Source organism: Trichoderma reesei (genome assembly GCF_000167675.1).
Source record: "Trichoderma reesei QM6a unplaced genomic scaffold TRIREscaffold_4, whole genome shotgun sequence".
Classification (NCBI taxonomy): domain Eukaryota; kingdom Fungi; phylum Ascomycota; class Sordariomycetes; order Hypocreales; family Hypocreaceae; genus Trichoderma; species Trichoderma reesei.
Window position 1 is genome coordinate 995,448 of NW_006711151.1, and position 24,533 is coordinate 1,019,980.

General features: G+C 55.0%; 5 protein-coding genes across 5 annotated transcripts; 3 read left to right on the forward strand and 2 right to left on the reverse strand.

Annotated features, from left to right (window-relative positions):
- Positions 1–1,081: 1,081 nt before the first annotated feature.
- On the reverse strand, positions 1,082–2,585 carry TRIREDRAFT_104939 (uncharacterized protein; the record flags this gene model as incomplete). Its single annotated transcript, XM_006963359.1, has 4 exons — positions 1,082–1,433; positions 1,784–1,922; positions 1,990–2,256; positions 2,574–2,585. Coding segments are annotated over 4 exons (768 nt in total), but the record flags the coding sequence as incomplete, so codon positions are not given.
- A 423-nt stretch (positions 2,586–3,008) lies between these two features.
- TRIREDRAFT_72907 (N-terminal WSC domain-containing protein) lies at positions 3,009–6,224 on the forward strand (the record flags this gene model as incomplete). The annotated part of the gene is made up of 4 exons (XM_006963179.2): positions 3,009–3,240; positions 3,379–3,902; positions 4,040–4,140; positions 4,238–6,224. The coding sequence occupies 4 exons, from the start codon at positions 3,009–3,011 to the stop codon at positions 6,222–6,224; spliced, it is 2,844 nt and encodes a 947-aa protein (XP_006963241.1).
- A 1,531-nt stretch (positions 6,225–7,755) lies between these two features.
- TRIREDRAFT_2912 (uncharacterized protein) lies at positions 7,756–8,768 on the forward strand (the record flags this gene model as incomplete). Its single annotated transcript, XM_006962992.1, has 2 exons — positions 7,756–8,302; positions 8,380–8,768. 2 exons carry the CDS (start codon positions 7,756–7,758, stop codon positions 8,766–8,768), a joined length of 936 nt encoding a protein of 311 aa, XP_006963054.1.
- Positions 8,769–8,810: 42 nt separating this feature from the next.
- On the reverse strand, positions 8,811–9,735 carry TRIREDRAFT_104942 (uncharacterized protein; the record flags this gene model as incomplete). Its single annotated transcript, XM_006963360.1, has 3 exons — positions 8,811–9,176; positions 9,234–9,503; positions 9,601–9,735. 3 exons carry the CDS (start codon positions 9,733–9,735, stop codon positions 8,811–8,813), a joined length of 771 nt encoding a protein of 256 aa, XP_006963422.1.
- Positions 9,736–18,428: 8,693 nt separating this feature from the next.
- On the forward strand, positions 18,429–20,515 carry TRIREDRAFT_21782 (uncharacterized protein; the record flags this gene model as incomplete). The annotated part of the gene is made up of 7 exons (XM_006963013.1): positions 18,429–18,449; positions 18,553–18,573; positions 18,703–18,985; positions 19,139–19,529; positions 19,616–19,862; positions 20,064–20,184; positions 20,407–20,515. 7 exons carry the CDS (start codon positions 18,429–18,431, stop codon positions 20,424–20,426), a joined length of 1,104 nt encoding a protein of 367 aa, XP_006963075.1. The 3' UTR covers positions 20,427–20,515.
- Positions 20,516–24,533: the final 4,018 nt, after the last annotated feature.

Below are 24,533 nucleotides of genomic sequence, written 5' to 3' on the forward strand. Positions count from 1 at the left end.
GATGGTTATGAGGCCAATGTTATAGACGTATTGCCACATATCAGGCAGTGGATAGTCGCTTGTTGTTCATACCTTGATGACTGATGACTGATGAATGAAAGCTGAGAGATGACTTGTCGGAACTCTTGATGTCAATCAATGCACTCATTGACACGCTCTGCACATGTGAAGAATGGGGGACCCGAATCTTTTACAGGCAAGGTGGTCATGACAACTAGCCCAACATACATCTGCCCTTGCTTCTCATCATTACTAACAACTCGCCGGACTAGAAGCAGGTATTTTTTCCTTCGACGTACCACATCTAGGTAGGCAGATATGAGGCCCTGAAGTTTATGAGAATGGTCAAGTAAAGTGCTTGTTACACATTGCATACGCACACTTGACAGCAAAAAAGCCGAAGAAATTGATGATCGCGGCGTAAGACAATGATAATGACCTACAACGCCCCGTTTGCTGTTCAAGAAAGGCACAAACGGGCGTGTACAGGGAGGGAGATCCTTTCCTGTCTTGATGGGCCAACATACAAGCGTGTGGGAGGTTAAAGGGGCTCTCTACGCACCGCATCGCTGGGCCATTGCTGCCACGGGACAGCAAATAGAGGGTGTGAGGGAGAGGGAGGGGTATTTCAGCTGCCTCAGGTACAAATGTTGTGAAAGGCATCCCGTGCATTCTACCGTAGAATGATGCCAGAAGAAAAGAAAGATAAGTTACAAAAGAAAATGCGTTAGGATCCAAGATGAGGAACTGGCAAAGGGAGAAAATCTTCTGGTCTTATTTCCCTCTTGGCTGGTTCACCCTGATAGCCGCATTCTGTCCCTTTACGTAGCAACCTTTGTTCTTTGAGATGCTACCCTACACCGTATCATATTGGCCGGAGGACATTGACACGAACTTGCCGACTGCAGGCTGGCAATGAATCATTCACGATGAACATTGACGCTTAAAGGGAAGTAGAAAAGCTATCTTTCTGTGATGATCCAAATAGGTCTGAGTCCGTCGTGGTGGACTTGATCAATGTTGATTCTTCTCGTCCTTGGTCGTCTTCTCTCTCACCACGACCTACGAGTCATCCAATATGTCAATGCGCGTGGTGCATGGCGACATCCAACCTCTGGAAGCAATTCCCATCAAGATACACGCATAGTTTGCCCATCTCGCTGTTTCGAGAATAAGCCCCCAATGCCCCTGTCCAAGAGCTGAACTCAACCATGGCACCAATATCCAACATGGGGTCCTCCCGCGCTATTGCGAGCGTGCGCAAACAAACAGCATTGTCGTGTGCTGCGTACATGTAGCAACCACTATAACACCCCCTGGACGCGCTGAGCAGCTGAGTCTGGCGATCAATTGCGAGGGCACTCCGTCGGGAGCCCCAGAATGGAATCAAACGTCGGAGCATTGCGAGAGGCTGAGAAGTTCTAGAACACTTCCTGTATCTATGTAAAGATGGACTCGTAAGCGTCTAATGTTTGGATTCCGCCCAGTCATGCTGTACCCCGACTTATACGCCGCCAAGTTCGCCTGTACATTTCTGTTCATAGGTATAATAGCATAGTCGTACTCCTAGAGTCCATGCAAATAACGGAGCCATTATTCGATGTCATTTCCCGGATAACTTGCATTATCAGGGTAGCATTCAACTGCCCACTCTGACAGCAAGAATACATCAACGTAGGTACGAAGCACTGGTTGGCAGTCTCATACCCGACTAGAACCGGATACTGTCCCAGTGGTAATGCAGTATCATATATCCCCGGTATGGAACAGCTATGTAGGTTACCTTGTGACGAGGCCTTCAGATGCACAGTCGTAGACACTCTCCACGATTTCTGGTATAGTCAGGATCAGAATACTGATACCATTGTCCAGCTGAGGATGAGGACCCTTTGCATGTCGCTCCCTGCCATGGTCCGGGCGAACTGATATCATGCGTCAGGCACAGGGGGAATAGTATGTCCTGGCGGCGGCACACCCAACCCTACCTACCGTTAATGAGCCTATTGTTTTCGCCTCCGGTTGTGTTGCATGTCGCCAGCCGCACTTCGAGTAGCTGAATCGTAGCCCTTCCGTTCCGTCTCGTTCTCACCGAAGCGACAAACTTCCCAGGATTGCCTCTGTGCTCAACACTATTGACACCTTGCAGGACGACAATATGTAAACCACTGTATGCCTCGACGCAGCTTGAACAAACGTCGGCCTCGGCCTTGAGATCGTCCTTGAGAGCGTCGTCGTATAGCTCCCCGTTCCAATATCCTGCAACCAACGGCGAAAGATAGTCGTCAAGGGCTGTAGTAACCTCTGGCCTTCATCCAACTGCTGACGTGGAAGCCGTCTCTCGATATTCAAGGTTCCACGTTATTTTTTTTCACTCTGTCGATATCTGCGTTCCTGGAGCTAATGATCGGTTGGCTGGTGGTATTCAAAGCCGGACCAACCTGGAGTTGGGAAATCGGTATGAAGGGAGAGAAGGAATTGGTATGCAATACGAGCATTCTTCCTTTCGACGTCGCTTGAGGCTCCCCGACAGGCGAGACAAGGGATGGCCAACCGACAGGGGTCCGGACACACACCTTCAGCCCGATCTGCTACGTCTTTGCAGATACTACTACTCTATTGCAACACCCCTGCGATCTGATTTGATGATGCTCCGGATCGTGAGTGACCTGTATATCCAACAGTCGTTTGAAATCGACAGCGTCCAACATCGTCCCAACAGCATGCAGCTGCATCCAACAGCGTCCGAGGGGGGAATGGCAAAGGGTTGAGTTGGGTTGGTGTTTGCATGTCGACTCATGCTATCATCCGTAGTTAGCAAGTGTAAGCTTTGATCATGTGTATATAACTCGTGGGCCTCATCGTCATGATGCTGGAGATCTCTTGTCCATCACAAGCAGTTCCCGGCTGGCTCAGCAACCCTGATCAAGAGACTATTCGGTCCACACCACCCCCCCAGTTGTCTGTGACTTCAAGTCTCATCCAGCCGTCTCTGCCCAAGGAACTTCGCCATGACAATGGCCGTCTTCCGGTCCCTCGTGGCCGCAGTCGCCACGCTCTCTCTCGTCAGCGTCACGCAGGCTTGGAACGTCGAGCTGCCTCCTTGCACGTCGGCCTTCACGCCCTTTGTCTACACTGGCTGTTACCAAGATGGTGTCCCGGGCACCCCCGGCACTCTCATCTTCCGCTCATCGTTGCCCTCTAACAACATGACGGTTGAGATTTGCGCCGCCGAATGCAAAGGTGACTGACCGTCTGCCTCTTAGGCTGTTGCCTCTCCTCTCTCTCTCTCTCTCTCTCTCTCTCTCTCTCTCTCTCTCTCTTTATTGTAAGGCTTGTTCTCTTCGATGATGGAACTGACACTCTTCTGTCCTTTCGTAGGCAACGCCTTTCGATATGCCGGCCTCGAGTACTATGGCAACTGCTACTGCGGCAACACCATAGACGGTCCCCAGCTCGCCAACGGTTCCTGCACATTCCCTTGCAACGGTAACATTCTCGAGACTTGTGGAGGGAACAACATGCTCTCCATCTGGCAGGATCCGACGTTTCCAACCAGGGCCGCCACCCTTGCTGACTACCAGGCTCTGGGCTGCTACACTGACAACTCGACACAGGGTCGTGCCCTTTCCTGGGCCGCTTCCATCCCCTCTGCCAACCTCACCACCGAAGCCTGTCAGACTGCCTGTCTGAGAGAAGGCTTCCCCCTGGCCGGTACCGAGTACGGAGGTGAGTGCTGGTGCGGCAACGTGCTCGCGTTCGGCAATGCCAAGGTGGACAATTCGCAGTGCAATGTCCCCTGCAACGGAAACACGACCCAGATATGCGGCGGCGGAAGTCGTCTGAATGTGTACCTCGCCGCGGTCTTGCAGTCTCAGCAGCCTTGCGGCTCCGCGGCCAATCCTGTGACTCCCAACGGGAACACGACCACGACCACGACCACCACAACTACGACCACGACCAGTCGGACGACCACGACGACAACCACAACCACAACTAGCCCGACCACAACGACAACTACGACGACGACGACAACCACTAGTCCAACCACTACAACAACTACCACAACGACAACCAGCCCAACCACAACCACAACAACAACGACTACCACCAGTCCGACTACCACGACTACAACTACCACCAGTCCAACCACAACCACAACAACAACCACAACAACTAGTCCTACCACCACAACCACAACCACGACTAGTCCAACCACAACTACAACCACGACCACCAGCCCAACTACTACAACAACAACCACCACCAGCCCAACTACTACAACGACAACCACAACTAGCCCAACTACAACAACCACAACCACAACTAGCCCAACTACAACTACCACCACAAGCCCTACCACGACGACAACCACCACAACTAGCCCAACTACCACAACAACAACTACAACTTCTGTTACCACAAGCCCGACCACTACAACTACAACTACAACAACAACTAGCCCGACTACAACTACCACAACTACCACCACCACAAGCCCGACTACAACAACCACAACTACGACCAGCCTAACTACAACTACCACCACAAGCCCAACCACTACAACCACTACCACAATCACCACCACTACAAGCCTGAGCACAACGACAACAACGACAACTAGCCCAACTACAACTACTACCACAACAACTAGCCCAACTACAACCACGACAACCAGCCCAACCACTACTACCACTACCACAGTTACCACCACTACAAGCCTGAGCACAACGACGACAACAACAACCACTACTAGTCCGACCACTACAACAACTACCACAACCAGCCTATCTACAACCACAACCACCAGCCCAACCACCACAACAACTTCCACTACTACGACTACCACGAGCCCGACCACAACCACAACCACAACCACAACCACGAGCCCTACTACCACTACCACTACTACGACCACTACCAGCCCAACCACAACGACAACTACTAGCCCAACCACAACGACCACCACAAGCCCTACTACCACCACGACCACCACCACGACCACAAGCCCGACTACAACCACAACGACCAGCCCAACCACGGTCACAACAACCACTACTGCGAGCCCGAGCACGGTCACCACTACCACCACCGCAAGCCCGAGCACAGTGACCACGACCACAACTGCGAGCCCGAGCACAGTAACCACGACTAGCCCGACCACCACGACCACAACCACAACCACAACTAGCCCAAGTACCACAACGACGACGACAACAACAACCACAACCAGCCCGACAACCACAACCACAACCACGACCACGACAACAACCAGCCCGACAACCACGACAACGACCACGACCACGACCACCACAACCGGCAAGGGCACTTGGCCAACCACTTACAAGCACCCCCATCCTCATACAACGACGGATGGCAGTTCTGTGTGCACGACCACCGTCATAAGTCCTTCCACCTGCGAATACAAGTGCGGCAACTGGTGCCTCTCTCCTCTGCCTGACTGGAGGACCGAAAAGGAGTGCTCGAAGGCCTACGCCACTTGTGCCGCGAGTGTGGCTTCTTGCTTCGCCCACGCCGATTTCCCCGACGTTCTCCAGTGCTTCAATTTTGCCTTGTGGTGTGGCAACATTGATAGGTATTGCAGCTCAACGTGCAAGTACAACAAGTGCTCCAAGGTCGACTTCTGGAGCAGCAACCCCGGCCAGGGAGTCGGTCCTCTCGAGACGACCACCACTGTCGTTCCCTGCCCTCCCAGCACAGCAACCAAGCTCCCGAACACCACGACGAAGCCCAGCCAGTGCCCTCCTCCTACCACCAACATCTGCACGCAGCCCACAAACGCCAAGTACGGCTATGGACCAGGCAAGCCCGTCGGTGGCATCGATCTGCCCATTGTCAGCTGCAATGACATGTACAGCGACTGGCGCGAGAACCCCTTCAAGCTGTACATTGACCAGGACAGCCTCAACTGCCCAACCTATCCTCGGTCTGCCTGCGGCGATGCTTGCGCGGATGCCTGCAAGGAGCAGTTCAAGCAGTGCACAGACGTGTACCAGAAGGGCTGCCAGGAGGGCACCAATGGCCGGTGGAAGCGCGGCAATGAGGCGAATCACTTCCTCAGCACCAGCCAGTTCACGCAGGACTGGGGCTTTGGCGACAATTCTCCTTCCAACGCAGCCAAGAAGTGCTCGGCTCAATACCAGGACTGCCTGGACGCGAACAAAGACGTCAAACCCAAGAAGCAGTGCTCGTGCTGGACCTGCTAAGGAGGAAGTTTTTTTTGGGACGGAAAAGCCTGGTGAGGCATGAAGATGGAGAGAGTTTTCGGTGTGTGAGGATTTCGAGTATCATGGAAAAAGAAGGAATTCAAGTTTGTAACAGAAAGATGTTTAATGGTTGATTTGCGAACATGATAGACGTCCAAATTTCATAATCTTTTGCAATTGAGCCTTGGAGATATTACGAAAATGAGATGTGAGATCTCGAAATGTTGAGGAATATTCATGCCTGGTTACACCTGCCGTCGTTGTCATGCCACTCGGGCGGGCAGGAGCATCCATGCTTCGCCTAGCACCAAGGATTGGCAACCGCCAGATGGATCATGACGGCAGGATTCCTTGAATCGGTTCTAGACCTTTTTGTGCACGTGCCTTAGCTATAAGCCAACGACTTGCAAAGCGGAAGGCAGCACCTGGGCATGGCTGGGAAAGAAGCTTGAAGCATGCGCCTTGCTGTTGCCTTCGCTTGGTTGATGTTATCGGGGCAACTTGCTTGAGACATTGGTCGCACTTGCCGACCTGTGAATAGGCAAGACATATTTCGTCAGTAGTACCTACCCAGCGTAAGGGATTTCACGAGGAAGAAGGTGAGTCATCGGGTTCAAATGCTGTACTACCTCTTGATGGAGTTGCAGATACTATCACGAGCTTGTGTGCTACTATTCTGTTGGAATTCGGTCTCTTATACCGTCCACTCGGTTCAGCACTGTACGAACAACGTCTTCATGCTGCAACACTGGTCCATACATCCTTTGCATCCGTCGGTCAATCCTGCATCGCCTCATACCAAGTCCCTCCTCGTGGAACCAAGCCCTCTCATCCTCCTTGTCTCCCAGCTCTTCTCAAGCCATCAAATCCCAACTGCAACATGGAACTTGAAGTTGCTGTGAAGCAAGCGCCAATACGACGAATCCACCGCCCAATCAAAACCCCACAGCAGTGCAACGCCACCTCAGCGTCAATTAGACTACGGATTGGCCGTCAAGCCGTGTATCGTATTGCTGGTTGCCAAGAGCCTCAGTCACAAGTTCAAAAAGCAAGCAAATACGCATTCTCTCTCCTTCCAGTGGCAATCCATGATTTCATTGAAGCCATGTTCTGGTAGTAGGATCTATGCGAGCTGCAGAGAAGTTTCTCCGCACTCCATATCTGCTGCAATGGCCGGCAATCAAGTAAATGCACCGAGAGTCGTTGGTTCAAGGGACGGAGCAATGTGCCGATTTTGGGACCACAAGAGCGGCGGCTCAGCATGCAGGCGACCAAATTTCGCACAATTGTGCTTCTCCTTGGTAGGGGCATATCACTCCACGCCTGGCTTTGGCAGTGCAATTCGGCAGCTTTCAACCAGCGCAACGAATGTCTGCCCTTTCATCCCTTCCTGAGTCATTTTCTCCCATTCACTTTATCTGGCCCCTCAATCTCTAAGGTCTTGTTCTTGTGGCCTGGCTGAACCTTGCCTCGCCGCATCACGCCAGCCGCTTGAATTCACAACATGGATGGCATATCGAATCTGCTGGCCATGCTCAACGTGAGCGACCTGACGCCGGCAGAATGGTGCCAAATCTTCTTCGTCGCCAACGCTGGCTTCATCCTGATGCTGCAAGCTCTCCCGGACGACATGCGTCGGGCGTTGATGGACTACGGCGCCAGAAGAGCCACGTCCCGCCAGGCTTCCGCAAAAAAGGGTCAGGCCGAGGTACCCAAGGAAGGCTTCTTCGACGTCTTGACGAGCTATGGCCAGGTGCCGCACTCGTGGTTCATACACTTCTACATCACGTCCGTGTCGTGGTCCATCTTCTGGGGCTGGCAGTTCGTGTCCAAGGGATCGGTGATGCGGGCCCTGGCCGAGAGGCAGCACAGAGCTGCGGGGAATGAGCCATCGTCGGAGGTCGAGCTCACAGCAACGCTGGTCGCGTGGCTCTTGATGAGCTCGCAGGGAGCGAGAAGACTGTTTGAGTGTCTCTTTGTCACCAAGCCTGGGTCATCGCCCATGTGGTTTGTCCATTGGGTTCTCGGATTGGCCTATTACACAACCCTGGGGATCTCTGTCTGGATTCAAGGCTCAGGTTCGTCTCACACGGCTATTAACAAAAGAGTCTAGTTTCGTGGCTGTCTTGGTCGTGACGCTGACGTGAGTTCACAGGAGCAATTCTTCGGTCGTGGGAGTCCCCGCAGCCCATCCACTTCACGCCACAAATCATTATCGGGGCGGCAGTCTTTGGATTCGCAGGCGCCCAGCAAAATGAATGCCACAGGTATCTGGCAGGGCTCAAGAAGTACACGCTCCCGAGCGAGGGCTGGTTCAAGTACTTCGTCTGCCCCCACTACACATTCGAATGCCTCCTCTACTTGAGCCTTGCCGTTGTTGCGGCGCCGACAGGATGCTGGGTGAACGGATCCATCCTGTGCTCATTGACGTTTGTCCTGGCCAATGTCGGCTCAACGGCATACGGCACCAAGATTTGGTATGCCGAAAAGTTCGGGGCGGACAAGGTGGAGGGGAAATGGATCATGATTCCCTTTGTATTCTAATAAGCTACTGAGCAATTCGGGAAAACGGGTTAGAGCACGCTCTCATCGCTTGCCGAAGAGGCCTAATTTGGCTCCGACTTTGGACACTTGGAGGACGTCTCGGTATGTGAGGCTGGTGCGGGTCTGTCTCGGGTTCCGACCGCCAGCAAACGCCTCGGGATCTCGAAGCAAGGGCCAGTTCACAATGGTGTCGGCAGATAGATCAAGATCCTCCTCAGCGTCGGCGATGCCATGCAGATAGTCCGTATAGAGGTTGGCTGTGGTGATGAGAAGACTACGAGGTTCTTGGAGAATGCGCCAGGCAGGCTCGGGATCAAGGGCGCCGTCCTCCTTGCTGCGGTACAGGTTCAGGCAGAGACTCGCGCCGAGGCTGACGGTGCACACCACGGGCCAATACGCAGCGCCATCCTAGGGTGGATGAGCATTTCGAAGCTGTCAAGGATTCTTCAACTACGTTTCCATAACACTTAACTTATGCGGCATGATGCCGATTCCCGGAGGATACTCGTTGATAAGGACGTGATTCGGGCGCTGGTGGGGGCTTTCGGCGAAGATGTGCTTGGGAGAGTCACCGTCGTCGGAGAGCGGAAGGGACAGTAGCCGCGGCACAATGGGGGTCTCAAGCCAAGAGGGCAGCGGTGCGTCGAGGAGCCTGTTGTTGACGAGGTCCGACGGCCAGGTCTGGAGCCGTCGATGGGTGAGCTGTTTCCATCGTGGACGAGGAGCCGCGGCGATCTGTGAGGAAAAAAAAAAGCGTGTGCTGTGATCAGCAGGGCTGCAGGCGGAGACGACCGGCACCATGGACGGCACCGGCCACGGCGGCAAGACGCACTTTGTCAAGAATCAGGCGCTCCTCTTCCTCGCTGATGAAGTTTGGCAAGTAGTAGGCCGTCGAGGGCAGCGAGGCGATTCGGGCGGCTTCGAGAGACGAGGGCAGCCACGCGTCGCCGGTGCCTCGAGCTGCCATGATTGAAGGTATGTAGGTAGGTATCTATGCACGGCTCGGGCAGGCAGGCAGGCAGGCAGGCAGACAGACAGACAGACAGACAGCTGCAGTGAGTTGCAGGAGGAGAGCTGCCTTGACAGCGCCAAGAGTGAGCCCACCAGTGAGCGAGAAGGCAGCCTGGCTCGGAATCAGATGGGGGGTCGAGAGGGCGGACGGATTGCGAGAGAAGAAGCGATCAAATGGTCGTAAGAGGGGGATGATGGGGTGATGATCCAGCGAATGGCCGTATCGAGTTAGGAGGGGGGCTGCAGCGCCTGTTTGCTCTCGCAGCAGCACGACTTGAACAGCGAGGTGCCGGTTAGGGCTAGCCGGGCATTAATGCCTTTTGTCCTACCAAGGTTGCATGGCGCATGTGCTGCGCGAGCTGTTCGGTCGGTGGCCTCGTTATCGGCGTGCAGCGTCTGGTCGGTCCAGCTGCTTGTTGCTCGAAAGGGGGGAGGCGTCGTGTCTCTGCCGTCTGCGGGAGGCGGACTGGGCCAGGCCTGACCGGGTCATCGATGGATGGATTGAATGGACTGAATCATGGCGAATGATGATTTATTGATTCATTGATTGAGTGAGAAGGACGGCGACCGATGCTGCAGGTCGCACAGACGAGGAAAACAGCGCGTGGCAGCACGGCACAGCGCGGTCGGACGCGTGCATGCGTGGATATCGAGTGGCGGCAAGGATTCGATGTCGTCTCTCTCTCTCTCTCATCTCTCTCTCTCTCTCTCTTAATATTCCCTCTTTCCGCCTCCGCCTCTCTTCTCTCTTCTCTTCTCTACCATCTCCTGGCCGCGGAACACAGGCGAGACCGTCCGTATTTCAAGCCCAGACAACCCGAGATGCCTCCCAGCACTGCCGGAGCCGCCCGTGGCGGTGATTGGTGGGAAGCGTGCAAGGGCCCTGCTGGCTGCAGCACCACATCACGCCTGAGGGCCCTTTTTTGGGGGGGGTTGGGGGGCCAATTTGGGGGGGGGGCCGCCTGAAGTTGAGGGGTGGCAACGCGGGATGGCAGCTACTCGCCAGCGTGGTTTAGGCTGCGACTCCGCTGTTTCGGCCGCACAACTTGCACCGCGGAGGCGCTGCGCCGGCTGGAGCGGCTGACGGCGGCGGGCCAATCAGCGCGCGGCAGCCGAGCCTGGCTGCTGGGCTGAGTTTCGAATCCGAGTCCCGTTTTCAGGCTGCTTTTAGCGCACTTGTGCTGATCCAGCGGACGGTAGTAGGTATTACTACGATGATGGTATTACTATGTATGAAGTAATATGGATGCGTGGGTTTGCCTTGGCCTGCAGAGTTGTCTGGCAATCTGGCTGTTGTGTGCGTGTGTACTTGAGTTGCTTAGTACAACCGGGAGATCAGATAGTACCAGCTGCTAGTACCAAAGTATTCCTAGCTCGTCGGGTGCTTTGCTGTCGTCTCTTTCAGTGCCTGCTCTCCTGTTCCATTGATGTCTGGCCGCCTCTTAGCCTGCATGTGCTGCTCCTCTTGTCTTGCCTGGCTCCAGTCGGCACGCGCAGACTCCATCCCGTAATCGACTCTTGCTTCACCTTTTTCCCTCTGCCGGCTTCGTGCGAGGCCCGAGGCAAATCTCAGTAGTGGCTCCCGTATCCAGTACCTTGCAGCGCCGCCCCCGCCGGTGGCACCGCAGCTCACCTGTACCTCCTGCGCTACCGCCTGCGACCCCCCCCGGCAGTTTCTGCTTCTGCTGCGTCTCCCAGCTCTCTCGAGTCCCGCTAGCAGCTGCTGGTACAGGCCTCTCTGCCAGTAGCAAGAGGTACGAGGTACTCCGTGCCCTGGGCAGCAGCACTACGGTGAACACGCTTTCGATTCGATTTCGAGATTGAACTCCAGTCTTTCTGCTCAATTCTCTCGACATCCGACCGTGGTAGGGGAGAAAAAAAAATATACAGCATCGACTTTGTCGCCCACGCCGCCTGTTCTGTCCCCTTGGGCCCCCCCTTTGGCCAGCGCTGTAGCAGATACTCATCATCCTTTCCTCCAGGCGTCTCCCCTTTCTCCCATCTCTTTTGTTTATTCCCTGAGGCGGCCGCTTCCGTGCCGGCTTTGCCACTCTGCCAGCTGTTGTCGTGCCTAAAAACCACCAGCAAAAAACCCCCCCGGCTGCTGTCCATCCCCATCTCCGCAGAGGCCATTGCTACTTACTACTACTACCAACCTACTGTGTGCCCATTGCCAGCAAGCTCTGACGTGGCGGTCGACGTGACCAGATCAATCGGCCTCTCTTCGTCCGGCTCGCTCGCGGCCGAAACTCGTCTTCTAATCTCCATGATGGTGGTAGCCGCCGGCAATTCTCGAAGATAAATGTCATGGACGCGCAGAATGCTGCCGAGTCCGACACGCCCAAGCATGCTGGCGCTTCCCCTCAGCAGCAGCAAAACAAACACGAGCGCCCGCGACGAGGCTCAGCCTCCGACTCGGATCCGAAGGCGCGCTCTTCTGTGAGGGCCTCGTCGCCCGCCAGGCCCAAGGCCAAGGAGCCGTCGTCGCTCTTGTCCACGGCGGCCCGAACCGACGATGCTCCAGTCGCCGACCGCGACTCGGACGCCGAGACGATTGTCCTGCCGGGCAAGGATGGCCATTCGCCCTCCAAGGTCCGCAAGGTGAGGCAGGAGGACAGGAGCGAGAGCGACGCCGACTCGGCCAGAGGCAACGGCCAGCCGGCGGCCAGCGGTAACCAGGGGGACAAGAATGCAGCTGGCGGGCGGCCCGTCGAGGGTGTCAAGAAACGGCTGCCGGGGCCTGCAGACAAGGACCGCCAGCCTCGCAGCAAGGACGGCGCCTCCAGCGGCCTGAGTTCTGCCCCGACCTCGCCTCCCCACAATCTCAGCCAGCACCGTCAACAGCATCCGCTTCCATCTCACCGCCGTCGGCGATCCGACGCCGTGGCTGCCGCTTCCCCCTCCGACTCTGAGGGCGCCCACGCCAACAAGCCCGTCTCCTCGTCTCTGCGTGACAAGCTCAAGTCAGGCGAGCGTCTGCTGCCGCACAAGCGAAAGGCTCCCAAGGCCGAGTCCGACGACGAGGCCGACCAGCGAAAGGCTCGCCGCCAGCGAACCACGAGCGCCACCCTCGACAACGGGCGGGCGCCCAAGGAGCCCAAGACGGCCTCCAAGCAGTCACAGCATGATCCCAGGACCCGGACACGCTCCATCTCCCCCCACCCCCGGCAGCATCGTAGAAGCGTATCGACGCAGTTGCCCGCCCATCATCTTTCCAGCAGCAGCCTCAAGAAGAAGCGGTTACCCCCTCCCCTCCACGCTGCCGACTACCATTCCGACGAATCCTCGGCCAGCCTGAGCCCCCATCCGCGTAGCTCCAAGCTGCGAGGCCTCGCCACCCCGACGGTGCCCGAGGCCCATGCTTCGCCCGTCAAGATGGCCCCTCACAAGAAGCACCTCGACGCCCACGGCCAGACTCTGCTCGCCCGCGCCTGCGCACGTGGCGAGTACGAGAGTGCAAAGCGAAGGCTGACAGATCGGCCCGAGGACCTCAACGTGGCTGACTACGCCGGGAATACGCCGCTCCAGATTGCCGCAATCAATGGTTGCGAAGACATTGTCAAGCTCCTCATCGACGCCGGCTGCAACCTCGACTGCGTCAACTACGATAAGGACACGCCGCTTTTGGATGCGGTCGACAATGGCCACGTCGGTGTGGTCAAACTGCTTCTGGATGCTGGCGTCAACCCGCGCAAAGCTAATGTGAACGGGGAGGAGCCGATAGATAGAGTTACAGAAGACACCGAGAATGGGGACGAAATCCGCGAGCTGCTTCTCGCAGCTAAAAAGCGACAGGGCGAACGTCGCCGTACTTCCGAGGACCGCCACTCCCACGACTATCACGACCCCCGAGACTCGCACGCACCCGACAGTCCACGACGCTCTCCAGCCGCAACAATGTCGTCGACAGGTCGGAGATCTGGCACCGTTCGCTCTACCAAGACGAGGAACGACTTGCTCTACATGCCTTTGGACGACAAAACCCTACGCCAGGCCGCCGGGCGGGGCGACGAGGAAACCGTTGCTCGGATCCTGCAGGTCAAGGAAGGCTTTGATGACCCCGAATCCATGGTTGCGGCCGCACGAGGTGGCCATGACCTGGTGATTCAATTGCTGCTGGGCCTGGGAGGTGCCAGTGCTGATCCTCCCCCGGTAAAGACGCTCCCAGCGGAGTTTGCTACCCCAATGCTCGCGGCTATTGGCCAGGAGAACATCAAGGTTGTCGAGCTGCTCCTGGAGCAGCAGAACTTTGACCCCACGCGCAAGTTCAACGGTGAGACGTACTATGAAATTGCCCGTCGGCGACAGGGCTCCAACTGGAAGGAAGAGGAACACATGTTGAAGAACGCCTACGACGAATACAAGCGGACACACAAGGACTCTGCCAGGGCCAAGTCGCCCGCACGGAGAGACAGAGAGAGACAGCGGGAGGAAAAGCGAAACAAGAGGGAGGACGCCAAGGAAGACTCGAGACCGCCCAAACGCAGCGCTGCTAGTCCCGCTCGAGAGCCGAAGAAGACGCCAGCCCTCAAGACAGATGCCTCCCGGGAGAAACGAAGGTCCGACTCTTTCGGCCACGGTGGCGAGGATAATGCTTCTGCAAAGAAAGGGACAGCACGGCCAAAGAGAGACGACGTCAAGGCGTCGAATGGTTCGGACCGCGAGGCATCTCCCGCACCCTCCCACAAAGCACCCAAGACGAAGCGTACTGAGTCAGATGCCACTGGCGTTTCCTCCGAAGGCGAGAATGTGAAACCCAGAAGAAAGCTGATTTCAAAGGGCGAATTGAGGGATGAGCGTGAGCGCCAGAAGCGCGGCAGCATGACCTCTACTGCATCGACTGGGGCCAAGGAGCCGTCGAGCCCCGGCGAGCCAAGGCACGATGAAAACGTGGAAAAGCCGACGCTATCCGAGAAGTACCACGATAGAACAAAGGCTCTGAAGCGCGACGAGTCGAGGGATCGCCTGTCGGTATCGGGAGACAACGCTTCCAAACGACATCGAAATAGTACTACGCCCGATCGTCCCAGTGACGCTGACAAGGAGGATGCTCCATTGAAGCGCCGGCGGCTTGAGGGCGACAGCAACCAGGAGAAGCGACCCTTGTCGAAGCGCCCAGTTTCCGAAGAGGTCAAACCCCGCAAAGGTAGTATATCTCGGGAACCCTCTTCCAAATCCTCGGCCACTGTACCGCGAAACAATCATAGCGATGAGCGGGATCCCAAGCGGAAAGACTCAGGTCGTGCTACTTCTGGCGAAAAGTCGATACGCGTCAAGCAGGAAGATGACGATATTGAAATGCCAGATGCAGACCAGGTCAAGGAGCAGACGGGGCCTCGCGATCGAAGAGGTCGTGAAAGTGAAGACGAAGTAGCTTCCAAGAAGAAGGAGGCAGCCGAGAAAGAGGAAGCCCTCAAGGAAGATGAACGGCGGCGGGCCAAGCTCGAGGAGAGGAAGAAACGAGAGGCGGAAGAGGCCCGTCAGCGTGAGGAGGAGGCCAAGAAACGAAAGGAACAGGAGGAGCGGGAGGCTCGCAAGAAACGAGAAGAAGAGGAGACGCGCACCAAGCTCCGCGAGAAAGCCGAGCGTGAACGCCGCGAGGATGAGAATCGCCGCCTCGAGGAGGAAAGGAAGAAGCAGGAAGAGGAGAAGCGTCGAAAGGAAGAGGAGCGGAAGCGGAAAGAAGAGGAAAAGAGGCGAGAGGAGGAAAAGAAGAAGAGGGAAGAAGAGGAAGAGCAGAAGCAGCGAGAAGAGGAAGAACGACTCCACCAAGAACGAGAACGCAAGGCCGCCGAAGAGGCCAGACAGTTACGCGAGAAGGAAGAACAGGCCGAGCGGGAGCGTCAAGAACAGGCCGAGCGGGAAGAATTGGAACGCAAGCGTGCCGCAGCCGCCAGAGAGGCAGAACAGCGCCGCCTTCGTGAAGAGCAAGAGCGCCGCGAGGAACAAGAACGCCTACGGGAGGAGGAAGAGCGAGCTCGACTGGAAAGCCTGCCCCCCTTGCTGCGGTGGCTCTGCACGGCGTCCAACGCAAAGACCACGGCCGTCGCCGAGAAATTCAAGTACATGCGCGGTGCCCGATACGACACGATACGCCCCGGTCTGGACAATACCGCCGAGGGACGTGAGCAATGGCTCCTCAACACGCACGTTGCTCTGCTTTTGGGAGAGAAGGATCTGACTCTGTCTAAATGTAAGTTGGGCAAAAAAGCTTCCCATCCACCTTTCCTGACGCATGCGTACTGACACTTGCTCATAGACTCCTCGTGGAGGCGCGAACCTGCTTCGCGGCTGGCCAAGTTCAGCCTCTGGAGGACGGAGTGGTTGCGGTACACGCTATTTGCCGAAAAGCTCTGGGATCTCGGCGAACAGGTGCCTGGATGCTATGGCAATGAGACGGCGGATAGCCTGAGCCACGACAACAAAGACAGACTCAAACAAGAGGCATGGGAGAAGTTCGAGGCAATGGACATGTTCTTTGTCAAGGTGAGTTGTCAGCATGCAGCACCCCTTTCCTCATCCTACATGGCTGTTCTACTCACGTCTATTCTCCATCATATAGGTCTCCGACTTTATGGATTGTGTGCCAAGCGTGCCACATCTTCGAGGCATCAAACTTGGCGTTGAGTATTGCGAGCTGCTGGAGAGTAAGGACCAGTGGCTGCCCGTTGGGAAATGGAAGCGAGACCCGGACGTCGCCCGCTACCATGGGTTTGCTCCACGACACAAGTATTATGTTAACGGAGTCTTGGTCGGAGAAGAGCTGCCGACGCTTTCGAGAACGAGCTCGAGCCCCTTCCCGGAGACGCGAGTTCCCCGCCGAGGTTTGACTCGAGCGTATCCCGAAGACGCAGACTATGCCGCCCTTTGTCTGAGCCAAGGTCTTGGGCACCTGCTCAAGGACACAAAGAGCCCCTCGCCACTTCCGAACGGCATTCACTCTTCACCCATCAGCCCAACGTCAGCACCACGGGCCAGACCGACCATTAACGGCGCGAACGGAGATGGTGCCTCGGATAGGGTCAAGGACGAGGCATCGATGGAAACTGGCATCACTAATGGTATTAATGGATCGGCCAGTTGATGGTAGGACTTGCACTTGGAGAAACGGGAAGAAAGAAGAAGGGGGAGGAAAAACAGCACGAAGCCAACTGATGCTGTACGAGCTCACGCTATCCGACATCTGTTGCTTTGATTATTTGGCTTTCCCCCTTCTTCTTGGCTTTCTCGATTTCTTATCTCTCCCATGCTATCTTCGTTTGCTCTTTTCCTTTTTCCTCATGGCCTTTTTCATGTAAATGTCTATAGACTTGGATGTCGGTGGAAAGAAATGGGAAACGAGGCCGCGCTCTCTCTTGTACACACGCGCACATTTTTTACGCACACTTCACGCAACGCAACGCAATACAACGTTTTTGGTGGACTTGGTGTTGTTCCATTATGGGGGCAAATGATTCCTTTTCCCTAGGTATCAGGCTTTTGCTTGACCTGGGAGCTACTACACATATACACGCCGTTTATGCGTGAGCGGGGAGGGATGCAGAAAATGGAGCAACTGGCGTCTGTTCGTTTTCTTCCTTGAATATGGCCTCTTTTCTCTCTTCACGGTCTGGATGGAGCGTCATCGGCATGCTGCATGGTGTATTGGAAAGTTTTGCGTGTTTTGTTGCTTGCTTGCTTGCATGCATGCAGGGGTCAGATCAACGAGTTTCCCTACAGGGTCTTTTGTCTTTCTCATGTTCTCTGGGAGTGTGTGCGGGTGGGAAGGAAATACAGAAATTTCAGAAGAAGGGGGAGACCCTTTTACTTGCATGTCGAGACGAAAGGCGTTATGTTGCTGATGTCGAGAGGTTCCAGCAAATGGGGCGGGAATATTGGACAGGAAGGGATTGTTTATTGAGGCCTCCTGGTCTTGATCCCCTTTCATTGTCTTTTATAGGGCTCCTGTTACTATTAGTATCCAATCACTTTGTCGGATGGTTTGGTTGAGGGTGGCCTTGTTCAGGCTTATACGGGTTGATTGATGATGGAAGGTGAGAAGCTGCATGGATTAGTAGTGAACAGCCTTGTGTTGAAGCAATACAGTTATTCTTCATCTACATGATGTTTATTGAAAGGATGCATTATTAGTGTCTATCTGTATTTTAAAGTGATCAATACTATGTAAGGATCCTTTGAACCCCTGAGAGTGCATCTGATGTCGACTTTTGTGGCAAATACTGCCTATATTTTGTACATAGAATCATACGGAACAAGTTTGAACTTGTCCGCGGTTTTTGCCTCCATCACGGCTTCACTTCATCCCACGGTGGCTCTCCGCCTCGCGACATGATTGGCCAGTGAGGGGCTGACATCATTGGCCACCCGAGCGAAACCACAAACCCAAAAAATTCACCCCACCAAAATCCTTCTCCAACCAGCTTCAACCAAGTTTTGATATAATAACACACGATCGCCTCTCTTTTTTCTTCCTCAACTTACCGTACCGCCCCCCCTTACGCGAGCGATTATATCACGACGAAACGGCCGCTGGGAGTGAAACGCGCATAGACAAAAGAGTCGCGACTATTTGCATTGAGAGAGAGAGAGAAAGAGAGAGCGTTGCTGGGAATTAGCTAGCTGATTGAAGGAGGAAAAACTACCGGCATCATGTCGACCACCGTGGATAAGGTATGGAGCGATTCTCCCCTCCTCACGCCCAATCCTCTACGACTTGCAATTTGTAGTTACTACCTTATTTGTCTGGACATTGCTGACATTGTGATACTTGCAGATCAAAGAGATCGAGGCCGAGGTATGTCTCCCCGCACCGAAGAAACACACAACCTCCCCAAAGCGACGATCGTCCGCATCTCCGGAAACCCAGGACGAACTTGCATAAAAGAATGACCAGATTCTGACGGCTGTAATCGTGTCACAATAGATGGCCAAGACTCAAAAGAACAAGGCAACGTCCTACCACTTGGGCCAGCTCAAGGCGAAGCTGGCCAAGCTGAAGCGCGAGCTGCTCACCCCCAGCAGCAGCGGCGGCGGCGGCGGCGCGGGCTTCGACGTGGCCAGGACGGGCGTCGCCAGTATCGGCTTCATCGGCTTCCCCTCGGTCGGCAAGAGCACGCTCATGAGCAGGCTGACGGGCCAGCACTCGGAGGCGGCCGCGTACGAGTTTACGACGCTGACGTCGGTGCCGGGACAGGTCATTTACAATGGTGCGTATTTCCTTGTTGTGTTCCGTCATTATTCTCGTCATTCTGCCTTGGTGTAAGATGAACACGAAGGGAAAAAAAAACAGAGAGAGGGGGGGTAGTGCAAGAAGAAGCTTAACGACTGACCGGATGCTAACATGTCATTCTGGCCTGCAGGCGCCCCCTTGCAAATCATCGATCTCCCCGGTATCATTGAGGGAGCCAAGGACGGCCGCGGACGAGGTCGTCAGGTCATCGCCGTCGCCAAGACGTGCCACCTCATCTTCATCGTGCTCGACGTCAACAAGCCGCTGACGGACAAGCGAGTCATCGAGGCCGAGCTCGAGGGCTTCGGCATCCGCATCAACAAGCAGCCGCCCAACATTACCTTTAGGAAGAAGGACAAGGGCGGCCTCAACATCACCAGCACCCAGCCTCTCACGCACATTGACCACGACGAGATCAAGGCCGTCATGAGCGAGTACCGCATCAACTCGGCCGACATCACGATTCGGTGCGACGCCACCATTGACGACCTCATTGATGTGATTGAGGCCAAAAGCCGAAGGTGAGTCGAGGTGATGGCATGTGATGAGCATGCCCAAAAGGAAGAAGTGTGTAAGGCATGTGACTGATTACGAGATTTCGAAATAGCTACATCCCCGTCGTCTACTGCCTCAACAAGATCGACTCCATCAGCATCGAGGAGCTCGACTTGCTCTACCGAATTCCCAATGCCGTCCCCATCAGCTCCGAGCACGGATGGAACATTGACGAGCTCATGGAGGCCATGTGGGAGAAGCTGAACCTGAAACGAGTCTACACCAAGCCCAAGGGCAGGCAGCCCGACTACTCAGCCCCCGTAGTACTCAGGGCAAACAGATGCACTGTGGAAGACTTCGTGAGTGGCCCCCAAACAAACCGGCATAGACAAGAGAAGGAGAGAGAGAACATCCTTGAGGGAAAGGGAGCCAAGCCGAGGCACCCTCTGCCTTGACTCTCTCTCTCTCTCTCTCTCTCTCTCTCTCTCTCTCTCTCTGCGCTATTACGAGCAATATACCTTTGAAGAACAAAAACTAACAGTCATGTTACACAACGATAGTGCAACGCCATTCACCGCAGCATTGTGGAACAGTTCAAGTCGGCGATTGTGTATGGCAAATCGGTGAAGCATCAGCCGCAGAGAGTTGGGTTGGCCCATGAGCTGGAAGATGAGGATGTTGGTAAGTGCACTCTGGTCCCAATTTCTGGCCCCCTTTCACCCTTCCCCCCCACCTTGCTTCGCTACAATTAGAGTCAAGATGCGACAAAGCGGGATGTGGCTTGCTTGATGGGCCTACTGCGATTTCGCTTTACATTTTTTACTCTTGAGCATGAAGCTTAGGATTCCGGGGGGGTTGGCTGTATCGAAATTTGCAGGAGGACTAATGAATCATCTTCGCCAGTGACCATTATCAAGCGATGATCAACAATCTTAAGGCCCAAAGCCATAGTGGGCATTCCGCCGGATGAAGGACAGACGACCGCACTCATCCGGCTCCTCGAGTGCCGCGCAAACCTACGAGAACTGCCATCCGCATCTTTCCGCGAAGCCGCGTCCCGACCTCCGGCTCTGTCGTTTGAGTGGACAGATTTCAGCAGAGGAAAAAAACTACCCTTTCAGAAAAGCATAGACGCTTTTTGTTTTGAATTGGGGAGAGCATTCTCTTTGATTCTTCTTCCCACTTTATGCAAGAAATTGCTGGCTAGGACGAGGGACCGGGGATCGAGCAGGGGATGGGACGGCGGCAGCGGCGCGGCATTGATAGCGGCATATTGCACTAAGCAAAACGGTGTCAAAGGCCAATGCGCAGGAATGCGCGACTCGACAGGTCATACATAGAGAGGGGGGGATGGATGAGCCATGATGATCGGCGGCAATGATTCCGGTGGGCCGTTGTATGGAGGTTGGGGCGGTTCGAAATTCTGGTGCACACGGCGCAGGCGGTAGTACTGTAACAGCAGCAAACAGCAACAGCAGGAAAGAAAAAAGAAAGGAAAAGGAATGATTGCTTGAAATGATACAAGAACAACACGAGCAAAAGAACAAGAATGCAGAGGAAAAGGGGGGAGGGTGGTCGAGCGACAGTTGGTAGCCATGAGGGGGCAAAAACCAAATGTGACAGGCCACTTCAGTTGGCAGCACATGCAAACAGAGGCAGCAGCATTTCGCTGCTCATGGTTGGGAGTAGCAGTACCTCGCGGTACGCTGTACTCAGGCACTCATGAGAAATGTCCAATTTCCCTCTTCCCCCCTCCAGCGTCCAGAGCAATCAAGTTCCAAGTCCGTCCAGCGTATCATCGCCAGGGCCAGGACGACGTAATACATATAGCTGGCATTCAAAGCAGCACGTGTACCAATGTAAGGGAACACCACTAATCATAACGAGTAATCCACTGGCAATATGTGCGTGAGCATTAGGTGATGCCTTTTGCAGATAGTAGATATTGTCAAGTCGGTCGTCCAATGCCAAGCATCCTGCTCAAAGAAACACTCCGTGGCTGAGTTATAGATTAATACCCGCCTGCAGGAGCAGAAGGAAGCATGAACGTAATATATGTACTACTATGTCGTTGAGCACCCATGGCCCAATACCCGGGGCCGGATGCGCTTTGGCCCTGCATAACCGAGGGCCTCTCGATCTGCGGCCGCCTCTCGTAGAAAAGAAAGAAACCAAAGGCTAATCCTTAGAAGCGTGGGGATGGCCAGAGTCCCCTTTGGGGGCTTCGGACGAGAGAGAGCTTCCCTGCTTAACTTGGAGCTACACCAAGAAGAGAAAGCCGGAGAGGGGGGGGAAACAAGAAGAGAAGAAGGGGGGGCGTGTGAGAAGACGGAGAAGAGAGAATGAGACAAGTATTACTAGTCTGCCAATCTGTGAGCGAGGGCGAGAGTGAGACCTGAGGAAGAGCAAGAGGGTTAATACTACTTACTTACAATACAGTGAGAGAAAGGCTTGACCTGCAGCCCTGACGCTAACTGGCAAGTTCGCAGGGTTGCCCTTCTTGGATGGGGGGCGCCGAACAGCCATTCGCTGGATATGGAGGCCGATGCTGGCTGCATGGCGCCCCAGGGAGTTGTATTGGGTCTTGGTCGTCTCCAGCCCAGCCTTTCAGAGAGCTTCTCTTGCCGCCCAGATGAAGCCGGAGCCAGAAAACGATGGCCGCCGGTGGAGACCTGATTACGGAAGGCGCAGCAGTCTGGTAATACTGGCGGTGGCCCTTTTGCTCGTTGAACGTTGAGCTCTCTCGACTCGACTTTTTTTTTCTTTCCCGGCGATCCACCTGGATGCCAAGTGCCGGAGGAATGACTGGCTTCTCGACGTCGAAGTCCAACCCCCGGAACGTTGTAGTCGCAGTCTAGGAGATTGGGGAGTGGGCCAAGGACGGCGACCCGGTAGGTATAACACAGCTTGGAAGAAACCCCCATCTTGTCTTCCAGACGCAACACTGCGCCGCCAAAACGAGACAAGAAAGCATCGTTGCAGGCAGAGATACCCAAGCCAAGGCACGCGGTCCTTCAAGCCACTTTCAACCATTCGAACGAGGTACGGTACCCGGCTCTGCCATGGAATCCAGTGGTGTCGCTTGCTCTCGTAGGAGTGTGGAGATAAAGCCATTTTGACACTGGTGGCCGACCTAGAGGACGGGACAGGGGAGGGGGGAAGCCACAGGGGCTTGCCCATAGACAGCGAGGGTCTGCAGGCCTTGTTGCAAGGCGCTGCTTGTAATAAGTTGTTAGTGCTCTGGACTGATCGCGTCCTCAGTGGCAGTGACAAGTACAAGTACAAGTCTGCACCTGTGCTGCCCGCCAGCCAGCGCTCCCCTTGTCTTGCCCGGGCTGGCCTGGACGGACGCTTCGCGGGAACGAGGGTTTTGGCGGCGGCCTGTATGTTTTAGCAATGTTGAGCGCGCGGCGCGCGGCATGGCTCATGCAAGTCCTTACTGACTACGGAGTAGTTCGCCCGCAGCGGAGAACGGAGACGAAAGCCATGAGGCACAGGCCAGTGTTTGCCCTGCCGCCGGACAACACTAACAAGATTGCTGCCCTTGTTGAATACATGGAGGCCTTGCAGAGTTGACTTGCGATGCCCTGTCAAAGTACAGGTACGAAGCGCTTGTGCTCGTATGGTGCTGCATGGAGCACGAAGGACTTTCCAGCTGGAGCAAGATCCGAGCTTTGCGAGGGGTCTCCCCGGTCCAGGTGGCGGACTGGCCATGCGCCAGATGACATCGTGACGCCTGGGTGCGAGCGAACCTCGAGGTGCCTTTGGTATCAGGGTCTCCGCCGCGGAGCCGCATTGTACAAGGGATCCTTAGGTATCGTCCATGCCGAGCTGTGATACAGACGAGGTGTTGCAAGCAGAACACGCAAGGACCACCGAAGAAATTCCCATGTGCTGCTGACTCTGTCTTTGTATGGCAGCTGGGCAGATGTCAAGTAGGCGAGAGCTCTGATAATCTCGGGTTACCTCTATCCTTCGAGAATGGTTAGGTCGTTTTGGTTCTTGAGAGATGACACAGTGAGGACGTACATCCAAGACCGCCGGGCAATTTCGCCACGAGGAAGCTGGGGAACGTTAAAAAGACCGACTCGCCAGGGTGCTGGAATTGTTATGGAGGACGTCACGCGGCAATATTCCTTCGAGGTAACAAGCTCGCCTTGGAATAGTGATTGGCTGTTGTTGTGTATTACCACCTAGCCAGTCATGATCCACCTCGCCGGCACCTGGACGCGTTTTGCAGATTGGCCATTAGTAGACGTCAATGGGATTGGTCGCCATTCTTCGTCTCATGATGTTTTTCGTTGCTATTGGACCAAATTGCGTAAAATTGAATCATCAGTCTCCCAAAGAGAGAAGGCCTTACGCTTGTTCTTTGCTCCACGGAACCGGGGAGTCGCGAGAGCTGATAAGCCTGCATCAGCTGACCGTTGAAAACCGAATGAGGAACTCGATGCTTCACGCCTGTCGGCATCTGCCCTGCGAAGGACGCTCCGCGAAGTGTACCGTTGGCTTCGGGCCAGTGTCATTGAAAATGCCAGCAGTTCGCCTACTGCCCATTTTCACGCATCGCACGAGGGACTAACAGAGAGACCAAGGCTATCCATTTCGGAGCAAGAAAGATTGGAAGTAGTCTGAGATTGACGAGAGGACCCTAAATTGAACCTGGCACGCCTGGCTCTCAATCGAACACACGGCGGGACCCATCTAAAACCCGACGACTTCAACGAACCATGTAGCATGGTAAGCTGGGGATTTCCGGTACTCGAGGTCGGCAATGAAGGTGTGAGTCTGGCTGTAAAATATCGTGCTGGGTGTTTGAAAGCCTCCAGATGGTCATTGTGGAGGGAATTGACGACTGGCTCAATGGCTGCCAGGTAATACCCGTATGTCTGGAAGTCATATAAGTCTGCCATGCCTGAAAGCTGGGCACGGTCGTCCACACAACCGCAGCCAGCCAACGGCAGGGGTTGAAATGGGCCAACTGGAAGAGAGCCTGGAAGCGGAAGCTATTCAATTGGCGCGGACGCCAC